The sequence below is a fragment of the Epinephelus fuscoguttatus genome, linkage group LG18 (assembly GCF_011397635.1).
Source record: "Epinephelus fuscoguttatus linkage group LG18, E.fuscoguttatus.final_Chr_v1".
NCBI lineage: Eukaryota > Metazoa > Chordata > Actinopteri > Perciformes > Serranidae > Epinephelus > Epinephelus fuscoguttatus.
The window spans coordinates 37,915,862-37,930,657 of record NC_064769.1 but is presented as its reverse complement, the minus strand read 5'-3'; the positions used below and the strand labels follow the sequence as shown (position 1 = coordinate 37,930,657).

The 14,796-nt window shown below is 39.7% G+C and overlaps 1 protein-coding gene across 1 annotated transcript in view; it reads right to left on the bottom strand.

The window, feature by feature from the left end:
* The window catches only part of pitpnb (phosphatidylinositol transfer protein, beta), a 36,863-nt gene extending 23,277 nt beyond the window's left edge, over positions 1-13,586 (bottom strand). Inside the window, exons 1-2 of the mRNA XM_049604504.1 lie at positions 13,539-13,586; positions 929-959 (exon numbers count right to left, since the gene is read on the bottom strand). Of these exons, the coding sequence (XP_049460461.1) occupies positions 929-959; positions 13,539-13,558 (51 nt within the window). The 5' untranslated portion in view covers positions 13,559-13,586. The remainder of the gene's footprint in view (positions 1-928; positions 960-13,538) is intronic.
* Positions 13,587-14,796: the final 1,210 nt, after the last annotated feature.

The following is a 14,796-nucleotide window of genomic DNA, read 5'->3' as shown; positions in this document are numbered from 1 at the left end:
TTATTTATTTATTATCATATTTATTTATTAATTTATGTACACAATTGTTTATGTATTTATTGTATGTAGAATTAAGTGGCAGTGAGCAGTGAGGTTGTAGAGCTGAAACTTCTCCCCACTTCGAGCCAGTATTTGGTTTGACTGCTCTGGGCTACTGTAGAAACAACATGGCCGACTCTGTGAAAGAGGACCCACTTTGTATGTAGATATAAACAGCTCATTCTGAGGTAAAGAAAACTCAACTAGTCTTATTTTCAGGTGATTATACACTTAAGAAAAGATACTTATGGGTGTTATATATCATTTCTGCCAATAGCTGCCTGTGAATTCTGCACACTGGGCCTCATTTTTCATCCTCCATACAATCTACAGAAAACCCACAAACTAACAACAACAAAACTGTTATTTCTCATAAAATCTAAAAGCTCTAACTGCCCACCACAATGTTTTTTTTCTCTAATAGCTGGCTGTGAAACTGGGCCAAAGTATGATGTCACTGGGCATCACACTGAGGTCTGGGCTCACTGAAGCAAACAGGCTATTTCTGAGCACAACTGCACAGAAAACCAGCACAAAAAGTGATTCCCATTAAAAAGGAAGACGACAAGAGAGACTGGAGTTTTAAAGGCTGAGCTCCAGCTCCCATCCAGCTCTCTGTGTAAACACCAACACCAGCCTGACACACACAGCAGCACCAGCCTGACACACACACCAACACCAGGGCGTTCTAACAAAGGCCATGTTGTCCTGGCATGTGCCCCAGATGAAAGCCTGAGATGAGCGTTCAGGAGGAAATAAACACAAACTATTCCAACATGCTGCTGCTGTAATATACAGTGTGTTGTCTGAGGAACACTGGACTCAAAGTGTGTTTGCTCTAAACAACTTGTGATGTATCTTTGAGGGCACGGAGGTAATGATTACTCACCTCTTCCACAGAGACTGGCAACACTACACGACTGAGGGAGAGGAAACAAGGGCGAGGTGGGGCAGGAAATGGAGAGAGAGAGAGAGAGAGAAACAAACAAGTTTAACACATTTGTGCGTAAATACACGAGTAAAGTGCTGGAAAAGATGATCAAATGTTAAAGATTTTAAAACACCCTCTTCTTGTATCAGTGCCTGGGCACAGGAACACCAACATCACAATCTGTGGAAGTATGACTGGCACAGAGTGACCGGACAAAGGCTCGACGCTGTGGATAAACTTTACTCTGACCATCTTTGGGAAAAAAATGAACTGGCTCTGAGCTAAAAGAGGAAAATCTGCCTCGCAGTCTGAATGTTAAAACTCTGCTTTAGTCCCCAAAAGTATGTCATTTGGAGACGGCACATGGTCGTAGCTGCAGCATGATCACACAGTATCCTTGTAGCTGAAGACCAGAGGGTCAGTTAGACAGCAGGAGTGACCATATTACCATACTGCAGAGATACACAAGAAAATGAAATGTGAATTGATGCACAAGGAGTTCCTAAAACCATGACAGTATCTATATTAGGGCTGCACGATAATATCAGCACATCATTGGCTTTAAAAAAATATATAAATATAAATATTGCATGCACTGAAAGGCATTGTATTTCATGTCTCCACCTGCTGGTGGGCCGTCATGATAAGAGTATACATGTATGATATAATGTTAATTCCATGACAGAAGAGATTTGACGATCACTATAATTAGGTGGGGGAAAAAAAAGGATATATTGATATCGGTATCAATTATTGGCATGAGTTGTTTTATGATGTTGGCGAAAAAAATCAAATATTGTGCATCGCTAATCCACATTGATTAAATAAAAAACACTGTTATCAGGATAATAAGCATTTACAACTATCCAACACTTGAAAACATTCAATATAAAAACAGTTTTCCTGCTTTACCTCGCATCATTTTCAGATTAGATTAGATTAGCCTTCATTGTGTCCCTCAGGCGACATCTGTCTCGGACATTTGGGAGAACACAGGCGACACGGCCACACACATGTACAATTAACATACAGTATCACCCCCAAATCCACACACCCCAAGAGCATAGATTGATCCTTCTGCTGTCATTGTATGTTAAACAACGCAGCACATAAATGTGTACACACTCGCTCATCACATCATTCTCATGATCACACACACACTTTCACATCTATATTTTAGTGACCTAAACCCAATCCAGTTGGCACGCTTCATTTCATTTTGGGTGGTGCCACTGTAGTTTATACTGTCCAGTTCATAATGAAGCAAAGAAAAGACATGTACCTCTTCCTGAAGTAAATAACTCACAGCTACAAACAGTCACGGAGCATAACCAGGTGTTGATCACACACAGCCTAGATTTAGATATCACAGCTTGATTATGGAATGAGACAATTCACTGAATGGACACACAGTAAAAAGGGACTTTCTTCCCGATGGTTTCCTGCCCTCCCTGGCACTACTACCTCCTCCTCCTCCTCCTCCTTCGCTCACAATTCATACAATTCCTGTGCAAAGATTGGCAGACTCAGCACCCCACCCTTAACCTAAACATAAACTGATGGATGAAGCTCGCTGGAGGCTAAAAATAAGCTGACAGGCTAAACTCAGGGCAGAAAGTCCCTCAACCAGAGGGTTGAAAATGTAAACACATTAAAGCAATTACACACTGTATGTATTGCTAAGAGAATTAACTGAGACAGAGAATATATTACACAAATTAAGGCTGAGTGATATGGAACAACACCAAATACCTCGACATAAATATTGCAGCGATAATTTAGGGTTGACTTTTGATGCTTTCACAAAATATTCATGCAATTAGATTTTTGATAAATTGGGTAAAGGCAAATAATAGAACAGCTACAACAGTCTGGTACTTTAAAAAATGAAATCAGTTCACTGTAATGCAGCCTTTATAACTAGGGAAAGGACAACACTTACAATATTATGATATCCAAAATCTAAGAAGATATCTACTCGTCCTATGTCAGCATATCCTTTTAATATAAATATATTGCCCAGTCCTTAGTAGATGGGTAGGGTACCAAGCAGGAAGTGGGTATACTCTTTTATATTCCAATTAAATTCCCTCTTGGCTGATGGGTATACCCCGAACACCCGAGTATACTCTGCACTGCACCACTGCTTTAAATGATCCAAAGGGTAACAGGTACTGCAAGACAAAACTACTCATTACAGAACTTGCGATTAATAGAAAATATTTGGGTATGTAATTGATAGTTCTAATTACGGGGTTTGGGTTATTTATTTCTGTCAAAAAAGCCAGAAATTCATTGATTTCTTCTTCTTAACTGTCAGGGTTTTCTGTGTTTAATGTCCTTGTAACTGAAACCGTCCAGTTTGTCAAACAAAACAAAAAATCTGAAGACGCTGTGAGCTTCAGGAAATTATCACAAGCATTTTACTGTATTTCACAACTAAATGATTTATCAAGTATCTGACAAAATATTAAATAATCTGAAGATGATTAATACTAGAAATAGAAAACATCCTTAAAGTTCCTAGGGCTGACCCAAATGTAATAGATGTCCAAATCAGTATTCGAATGCTTCGTTTTTCCTACACCATTATCCCTCAAAAATAGCTCACAAAATAAGAAACAATCCAACTGAATTCATTTTGCATCAACATTAATTATTAGTCATTCTCAGACAAGGACATTTACACTTTTTGTGACTTAAATGTACAGATGCGCTAAGATGTCTAAAACTCAAGTGTTTGGAACAGTTTCAAAATTGAGAAAGATGACCCCCGAAAAAATTCAATCCCAGATACGCCAAAGAAAACTGCTGTATCACAAATCTACAACCAGCCCGACAAATCCCCCGTGAACTGTAAGTAACAGGCGAGCCATCTTACAAAGTATTTTTTTTCCTAGCTATTATGGCTAATGCTACTGCAACCTGCATGCTAACAGAGTAGCTAATCATGTGATTTTAGATGCAACGACTGAAAACTGATGTTCAAATCTTAAAGATCTCTGTCTTGTTATCTTTGGCAGCACCTATGGCGTTAACTGCGGGGTTTTCTTGGATCTCACTTCACAGCGACGCTAACACTAGATTTGCACCGACTGCAATTTTTAGGTCCGATACCGATTTCTAATTTGACCGCCGTTTTAAATTGGCATATTTTAGACTGACCGGCCGGTCGCAGGTCATAGCCGATCATGTGAAAGCCAGCCTAATTCCGAGCACTGCCGATAAATCGGTGCAAGTCTAGCTAACACTGTTACCTGTGTGACGTCAGTTGCAACAAAACTAAAAAAAATACACCACTTCACACACACACGTGAGTTGAAGACTGTGGCGTTAGCTCTGCCTATGCTCTCTAGTGGACCAACCACTGCTGCGAGATGTAAAACACCAGGGATGAGCGAGTACAACATTATCTGTAACTGTTCAACAAGCTAAAGACAATTACTAAATCAGCCTACTACCACCTTAAAAACATAGCAAGTCTTGTCTGAACAAGATACAGAAAAACTTGTTCATGCTTTCATTTTCAGCAGGCTGGACAATTGTAACGGTGTCTTCACAGGCCTGAGTAAAAAATCAATCAGACAACTGCAGCTCGTCCAGAACGCTGCTGCCAGAGTCCTCACCAACACCAAGAGAGTGGAGCACATTACACCAGTGCTTAAATCGCTGCACTGGCTTCCTGTGTGTCAAAGGATAGACTTTAAAATCTTGTTACTTGTCTATAAAGCACTAAATGGTCTCGGGCCTAAATACATCTCTGATATACTTGTACGTTATGAAGCATCCAGACCCCTCAGATCATCTGGAACAGGTTTACTCAGTGTTCCCAGGATCAAAACCAAACAAGGTGAAGCAGCCTTTAGTTTCTATGCTCCCCGCCTGTGGAACAAACTTCCAGAATATCTGAGGTCGGCTGAAACTGTCAACTCATTTAAATCAGGACTTAAAACATTACTATTTACTGCAGCTTACCAGTGAACTAGATATGTAACTTATTGTTAGGATAATCTGTAGCTACTGTTTTTATATTTGTCTGCTGTTGTTTTATGTTTGCTTTTTAAATGCATTTTCTGCACTGTTTTTAACTATTTATTGTCTTGCTTTTAGCTCTTGTTTTTAATGATCTATTGTTTTTAATGTATTTCTCTTGTAAAGCACATTGAATTGCCTTGTGTATGAATGGTGCTATAGAAATAAAATTGCCTTGCCTTGCCTAAATTATCTGTATCTGTACTCGTAGTGGGTGGAGTCTGTGCCAGAAGTGGGTGGAGTTTAAATCAAAAGCGGGCTGGGCCTAATCTGAAGTTATTTTAAGCCTGATATTGATAAAGATTTATCAGAAGTTTAAATATTTATTACCAAATGTCTCCCCTTCTGTTCCACACAAGCATGCAAAATCGCTGAATTGATAAATGGAGTTCTGCTGGTATCATAGGTCCCTGCAGGATCTCAACACTGATTGGCTGTCGCGATGCAAATTGGTTAGATTTTTAAACTAAAAAAAAAAAAAAATATCACACTACTGGCTTCATTTGTGCAGCTATTTCTCTACAGCAGAGACTTTCCAGGGACATAATGTGTGTGCTCCACAAAGACTTCTTCATCAAGCATAAATATAACCTGTCACGATTAATTAAATTTTCAAAGACACATCAAGGTTCTGGCTCTGACAGTCGTGTAACTGGAGGAACAATGTAGCAGCACAACTGGAAAAACAAAGGCAGAGAGCAGTGTGTGTGTCTGTGTGTGTGTGTGTGGTTCTGGCGCGTACTGGTGTGTGTGGCTTTTGTACCAGAGAGAAATTAACATGTTGGCTCTGGCAAAATGTACAAAAGCATCCCCTGCAGGAGATCGTGTCGTAGATGAATCAGGCACATTGAGCACGTTACACCAGAGGGGTTTAAATCCAGTGCCATGACGAGCTGAGAGCTGAAGTCTACACACCTGTTAATTTCCCTGAATAGATTAGATTTCAGCACCAGATGAGGAGCTCATCAGTGAAACCACCAGTGGTTCACTCGCCTCCATCATTTTCCCAATAATATTCACTGCGGTTTTCATTAGAGGTGCTGTAGCATCATTCTACCGGCTAAAGAAGGGGACCAATTATTAATGGAAAACAATTTGTGTTTTGCTTCTACATGAGATCAAATGCGACCGTGACAAACACAAATTTGAGACAAAAAAATCTGTTATCTGCGTATGATGACACCATAAAGCATACAGCTCTCCTCAGCCTACAGGTGTGTTAATGATTAGTCAGGTATTGATTATTCCCTGGTAAGAAAGCCATTGTGTTGTGCTGGGAAAACACGTATACCAGCGTGGCCAGTGACACAAAGAAATCCCAGCAATTTGCATCCTTAGTATTCAGCCTCATGCATTCATTACATAGCCAAATTAACAGTGTTTACACTCGCTAACAGTCACTTATGGACACAGAGCAGCTGCAGCAGAGACAGAGAGCACTGGAAATAGCTTTGGTGGATTATAAAGGGCAAAAGTATTCGACAAAGGCTGACCAGAGCACCACAGGTCAACTGGTCTTGCACTTCAGGTGACCTGTAGTTATGTAAGATCAAGTCTAAGTCCACTGAAGGAGCCACACACACCTGCAGCACAGGTACAGGTTGATTTCAGTCCAACAGATACATTTTGCTGCAGACTGAAAACTTTATCTTTGTGGACATAATTAACAGATGAAAAAGATAATCAATCACAATATATCTTATCACAAAACTCAGCATATGGCAACATATTTACAATTGCAATAATATTGTATTGTGACCTAAATATTGTGATAATATCTTATCGTAGATCATCTGGTGAGTCTCACCTCTACATTAAAGCCTATTAGATGTTTGTGGAAGATTTGGTCATAATTCACACAAGAATTCTTGAATTATGGCCAAAAACATGTTTTACGAGGTCACAGTGACCTTGACCTTTGACCACCAAATTTGAATCAATTTATTCTTCGGTCCAAAGGGACGTTTGTGCCAAATTTGAAGAAATTCCCTCAAGCTGTTCTTGAGATACTGCCTTCACAAGAATGAGATGGATGCAAGGTGACAGTGACCTTTGACCTCTGATCACCAAAATCTATTCAGTTCATGACTGAATCCAAGTAGATGTTTGTGCCAAATTTTAATAAATTCTCTTAACCTATTCTTGAGATACTGCATTCATAAGAATGAGAACAATAAGGTGACACTGGCCTTGACCTACAACCACCAAAATCTAATCAGTTCTTGATTGAATCCAAGTAGATGTTTGTGCCAAATTCCAAGAAATTCCCTCAAGCTGTTCTTGAGACACCACTAAAATCTAATCAGGTCATCCTCGAGTCTGGGTGGACATGTGTGCCAAATTTGAAGAAATTCTTTTAAGACATTCTTAAGATATCGTGTTCACAACGAGACAGACAAGACAAGAGTAACGTTGACCTTTGACCACCAAAATCTAATCATTTAATCTTTGAGTGCATGAGCATGAAAGTGAACATTTGTGCCAAATTTGAAGAAAGTTCTTGAAGACGTTCATGAGATATCACGTTCACAAGAATGGGACGAACGTACAACCCGAAACAATGCCTCCACTCACGGCTATCGTCGGCGTGGAGGGACAAAAAACAAGCACGTTCATTAAGTCCTCCTTGGCATCAGAGAATCGTAACAGGAATTTTATACAGCAAATAATCAAACAGAAAAAATAATTGGCAAATTATCTGGTGATAAAAATAACTCTTAGTTGCAAACATAAATTAAATCATCAAAAAACAGTGGAGAAATCAGTTAATTTAAACTATAAATGTACCATAACTTGCAGACCTAAAGCACCTGCATGTACAGCCTGATGTTTATCTGTGACCAAAGTTGAGTTTTACAGCTGTGATAACGACTCACTCTGACATTATTATGTAAGTGGTGAATCTTACAGGACAGGTTAGTAGGTTAGCAGGGTGCTACCTGCAAACTGCAATTGATCCTTCTTAAAATGCACTTTATTGTAAAATGTTTGCAAGATCCTTTCAGCCCAGGAGAGCACGAGTAATCCCAGTCGATTTGGTGCTGAACTGAACTGATAAACACTGCGTTTAAGACACTGCACAGGATAAATATAAGCTGTAGATATGGACGACAACATCCTACCGAGGCATCACTAATAACGCCACCACACAGATAACCACGGTGCTATGACACAGTTCTCTTCCAGATGTTTATATGGACGCCATGAAAAAGCAAATTAATTCCTCTCCTTAACATACAGGCCTACACACTCTCACACAGTCTACGCCCAGGTCTTGTTTCAGATCACAATTGTATCTTTAACTTCCTTTTAAACAAAGGATATGAACTGATCGTTGTTAATGAGTCACAATATTCTGAACTGTTATGACATCTGGAACATGTAAAGACATGATCTGACAGGAACATCTCTTTGCTTATTGATTATATTGTGAGCAAGATTTGTTTGCAAGATTGTGGGGAAATCATTCTGCATCATCTGAGCTACAAATGAATAGTTTTTAACTGATTACTGACCACGATCATATTCATTTTATTTATTAGTTTACGTCGTCTATCTGGGTGTACTTTGTTACTTAAAGTGCTGTACGTGTTATTATAGTTATTAATATGCAAAGATATCTCAGCTCTAGAAACACTCCATGCCTGTTGCAGCTATAAAAAGACGTATTTTTTGGACACGTACGTCTTACAAAGCAGAATAAATGCAAATGACAATAGCTTTTTTATCTGGGATAAAGTCTACAAACACCTGGAGAAATCCAACTCCCATGTTAGACTTTTATTAGCTGACTTCTGCTCTGCTTTTCATAAGATGCAGCCCCATATTTTAATTGAGAGGCTTGTTTCTTGTTTTAACTTGCCCAACCAGCTTTTAAACCTGTTTTTAAATTTTTTAACAGACAGGACACAACAGGTTTTTGTTATTGGTATCGTATCAAAAACTCTGGTTTCCAACACAGGTTCCCCGCAGGGTTGCGTCCTTTCACCGTTGCTTTTCATCTTATACACAGATAGCTGCAGATCCTTTAAAGAGGACAGTTTCCTCGTTAAATTCTCGGATGTCACCGCTCTGCTGACACTTCTCCAGGGAGCAGCATCAGACCATGGACATGCACTTTCTGATTTTGTTAAGTGGTGTGAAGACAGTTTCCTTGATGTAAATGTTGTAAAAACCAAGGAACTGGTCATTGATTTTAGAAAAAATAAAGCCAACACCACAGCCAGCTATATTCACAGTGAGGACGTTGAGATTGTCAACTCATACAAATATCTGGGCACTGTATTTGACTCGCAACTTAAGTTTGATATAAACACACACTTAGTTGTTAAACGGGCCCATCAGAGGATTCATTTACTGCGGAGGATCTCCTCTTTCGGTGTTTCAAAACCTATTCTGTGTACTGTGTATCTGTCTTATATTGAGAGTCTCCTTACTTTTGACAGTGAAAGACAGGAACAACCTAAACAACATTGTAAAAGTCTGCTCCAAAATTGTTGGCACAAAATGATCAGACTTGAACTCTCTCTGGGAGGAACGTGTCCTCCAAAAGGCAAAAAACATAATAGATCAAGATCATGCCTTGGGTGGAGAATTCACCCTAGTGCCATCAGGGCGACGTTATCTGCAGCCTCTGAGGAAGACTAACAGATATTCAAAGTCATTCATTCCTTCTACTGTCAAGCTGCTGAATGCAGGGTCACTGTGACTGCAGTATCTGCTATGTGCAATAGGCCTGTTTGGCTCTATTTTTATTTATTTATTTATCTCTGATTCTTGGAACTCATTGATGAAATATATTGAAGCGCTTCTTTTTAAGCAGTAGTTGTTAGGGTTCCTTCATGTCATGCTCCCTCTGACACCTACTGTAAATCATGTTGTGTGAATGTTTTATGTGTTGTCGGTGGACTGTAGGAACTGAATTGCCTTTCGGGGAAAATAAAGTTTTTCTGTATCTGTAGCTCAGATTAAACTAACCAAAACTTAACATCTATCTGTAGTTTGAAGAGCAGGTCATGCTACGCGGATTTCTTCCTGCTGTGATTTAAAGGGGAACGACGGCCATTTTTAAATTCATACATGTTATTGTTATGATCAAGGACAGTCCAAAAAATCAAAGTGAACATAATCAACTCTCTCAAATCCAAAACTAAAGTGCTGAAACTCAAATGTGAAATGTGTGATGTCACAGGGTATAAAGTCAGGAGCTGCTCCACAGACAGTGAATCGGGAAAGATGTCTAGATGAGACTGAGAGAACGTTCTGAGTATACTGGGACATTTTCTGTTACAGGACTGAGAACACCACAGTGTGATAAAGCTTATTTGGGAAAAAAAGAAGACAACAAACACACTGTGGGTCCACAAAATCAGGTCCCCACTCATTGTCTACAAAGCAGCTCCAGACTTTACACCCTATGACATCACAGTTTGAGACTCACTTCTCTGGTTTCTGGTTTTGACAGAGAGTCGCTCATGTTCACAAATACTGATTAAACTTTACAAGGCCATGGAAAGAACATACTGGTATTCTTAATTTAGGTGGTGTTCCTCTTTAATCGGGCACGACTGCACCAGTGAACACAGGGGAGCGGGGAGGACAGTAACTGAGCACATTTACTCAAGTATGATTTTGAGGAACTTGAACTTTGAGTATTTCCATTTATTTTATGATACTTTAAATTTCTACTCCTCAATATTCATCTAATAATTTGAATTAAAAGTTTTACAGATTCAGATTAATACAAAATATCAACATCAAAGCTATGCATCAGTATATGCAGTCATCACAATGAGCTCCAGCTTTACCAGCTGCAACATAAAGTGATGTGCACACAAATGCACCACTTACTACTTTTAACAGTATTCCTACACTGTTTTATTGATACTTAATGTTAAGTAAAAACATCTGACTTCTTCTTCCTCCACTACATGTGGTATGGTTTATAATGTGGAGTAAATAGCATGCAAATGATAATACCTCATATTAAACTGAGACCAAAACTTTGCTGCATCAATCTGTTGTCTGAGAAGCATGTAATACAGCATAAAACGTGCTGCAGATTTTTCCTGCAGTGACTTAATTTAGCACTTCTGCACAAGAGAACAGAAGGGGAGCAGCTGTGGTGTACTTTTGGAGGTACTAATTGAGTATTTCCATTTTATGATACTTTATTCTTCTACTCCACATTACAGAGAGAAATATTGTCCTCTACTTCAATAGATTTATCTGATAAACTCAATTACTATGTTACAGATTCAAAATAATGCAAATCAACAAATGGAATAGATATCTAGATAAAGCTACACATCAGAATAAAAACTATTATAGAGATTATTCTTTTATGGCACGAAGGCGATAAAATGCTTTTATTAGACTGGACAAATTAAGCGTGAAAGTGGGAGAGAGAGGGCTGATAATCTGAATCAAACCCACGGTCGCTGCAGCAAGGACATCACCTTTGTACACGGGGCACCTCCTCCACAGGTGAGCTACTGGGCACCCCATAAAAAGTAATTAATATGAGCTGCAGGTTTACAAGATGCAACATTAAAGTGATGAACACATTAATGCATCACTTATTTAATCCACTAGTAGAGTATTTATGATTCTGAAATGGGCCACTCATCATAATGAATACTTTTACTTTTGGTACTTGGACTTTTACTTGTGACAAAGTGCTTCTACACTGTGGTATCTTTTCTTAAGTAAAAGATTTGAGAACTTCTACCACCACTACATGTAGTATGTCTTGTTAAACAGAATAAATTGCATGCAAATGATGATACCGCAGACCAAACTGCATCAATCTGTTGTCTGAGATGCATGAAATAAAGCATGTAATGTGGTGCAGATTGTTTTTGAGTTTAGCACTACTGCACAAGAGAAACAAAAGGGGAGCAGAGGTGGAAAGTAACTAAGCACATTTACTCAAGTACTTTTGTACAATTTTGAGATACTTGTACTTTAATTGAGTGTTTCCATTTTATGACACTTCCTCTACTCCACATTTCAGAGAGCAATACTGTCTTTTTACTCCACTACATGTATCTCATACATGTAATTACTAGACACTGAACAGGCTCATATCTTTAATACAAAAAATATCCTCAACAAATATATCTGTAACACCTTCTTTGCTGGTCTTCACAGAGTGTGTTGCCAATATAGTATTAAAGATGCAGCCACCCAGCAGCATACAAATCATTCAAAACTAGCCCCACCTTTACCACATGAATGCATCACTAATAATATCCAATAATAAAACATTTATGATGCTGAAATCGACCATTCTGTCTAATGAGCTCATCTGGGGGCTTTCTTGTGGTGATACTGTGGTATTAACGCTCTATCTTAAATAACAATATCTAAGTATTTCTTCCACATCTGCACCTAATGTGTGTTATAAAGCAGAACAGAAACCATGCAAATGATGATACCTCAAATTAGATTAAAACCGAAATATTGCTGCATCAATCTGTGGTCTGAAAAGCGTGTAATAAAGCAGAAATGTGGTGCAGATTTTCCTGCTATGATTTAATTCAATGCTTCAGCTGATCACAACACAGGGAAGTGGGTTAACCAAGGCTAGCTTAACATCCCATGGCTACAACAGGTACCGTGATCTGGAGCGGATACAGGTTAGCCACACAGTTACAGCTAGCTAGCTTTGCTGAGGAAAATGGGAATATTAAAGACCACATCACAGTTTAAATACAGCATATTTATAGGTTGAAACCTGGTGAATAATCGTGTCAAACGTGCAGCTTATGTTGGTATTAGCCGCCCAGTTAAAGGGCTAACTGTCATGCTAGCGCCAACAAAGTAACAGCAAAGTAGTTATAACCTCAAGCTAGCTTGATGGGTACAACTGCAGTGTGGAGTTAGCTAATATTGGAGCAAAAATACTGCCAAACTATTTCTCAATGCTATGATAATGTCTCCTGCATTAACGTAGCAGTTAGCTAGTGTTAAATGCTTTACAAATGCACTCAGTGTGTGCTAATTGTCATGCTAGCAGCTAGCCGGCTGCTAATGCTAACTTAGCCTCAGCTAGCATTAATGTAAATCCGACGGAGGACGGAACCTTAATCTGTCACTCACGGGACCAAAGCTTAACATTACGGCACTTTACACCTATAACACGCAGCTAACCGCTTCATGTTCAATATATATCCACCCACAGAAGTCATGCTAATTAAATTAATGTGTAAATTATCTGTGAGCAAGCAGCGCAGCCTTTTTATGTAACTCATTTTCAATAAGAAGCTAATTATCCCCTGTGCTGCTACCACTCAGCGGCTAACGTTAGCTTGCACTAGCAACGCCTAAAAAAGACCGGTGTGTCCCGTTATCCACGTCCTGATCCACCCCGCTCAAAGCCGCCTGCTAACGGGCTACAGCCCGGTCAGATGCAGCGACACACCGCACCAGACGACACACACATGTTCCCTCCTCAGTAACGAGCTCTAACATGGATGAAAACGAGCCTCTAAATGAAGCAAAAGACGTTTTTTAAAAAGCACTTCAGACTCACTATTCCTTGATGAGCACCATCTTCGTCACCCGGGCTGCGCCTGCGCACTGGGAGCGGACACGAGATAGAATTATCAACAAGTTCGTTCCGCCCTCCAGGAGGAATCTGATTGGCTGATAAATCCACACCACTGTCCGTTACACTGGCTCATGTGCTGTACTCATCATGTTCTCTACACACACTGATGGAGGAGTAACTCCTTTAGGGACTGTTCGATATTCATGATGGAGGAGGAGGAGGTGCAATAAAAGGGAGGCATGTCAAATATCTATCTGTGCGTGCAGTTCCCACACTACCATATTATATAGTATGCCAGAAAAAAATCTTCTATTTTAAACAAATATAGTATCAATATAGAGTAGAAGAGGTATCTGTCAAAAAAGATTTTAGCTAAATATAAATTATACAATCTCTGTGATGATTCAAGATTATTTTGGACAGATATGCGAGACTTTACAAACAGGAAAATGAGCACAAATATACAGATTAAAGTGTCCGATGTGATGTTACATTTTGTGTTTGATGGGATGGATTCAACTTCTGATCATTTATTCATTTTCAATAACCACTTATCCTGTAAGGGGTCACAGGGCTGACACATAGAGACAGACAACCATTCACACTCACATTCACACCTACGGACAATTTAGAGTCACCAATTAACCTGCATGTCTTTGGACTGTGGGAGGAAGCTGGAGCACCTGGAGGAAACCCACGCTGACACGGGGAGAACATGCAGACTCCACACAGAGGAACTCCCCCACCCTGGGTTTGGACCAGGAACCCTCTTGTGACAATGTGAGGCAACAATGTTAACCACTGTTCCATTGTGCCGCCAAGTTTCTGATCATTCTTGGTAAATTCCATATCCAAATGGTCTGACTCCAAACCCCGTAACCTGTTTCCTGTTGAACTCAGAGCAATATGGCTCAATATTTTCTTTGAACTGTGAAAGAGCTTGATATGAATGGACTTGTAAGACATCTGGCATGATGAGACAGATAGACCCACTGACCGACCGATCGACCGATAGACCCACATCTGACCAACAGACAGACAGACCCACTGACCGACCGATAGAGAGACAGACAGACCCACCGACCGACAGATAGAGAGACAGACAGACCCACCGACCGACAGATAGAGACAGACAGACCCACCGACCGACCGATAGAGAGACAGACAGACCCACCGACCGACAGATAGAGAGACAGACAGACCCACCGACCGACCGATAGAGAGACAGACAGACCCACTG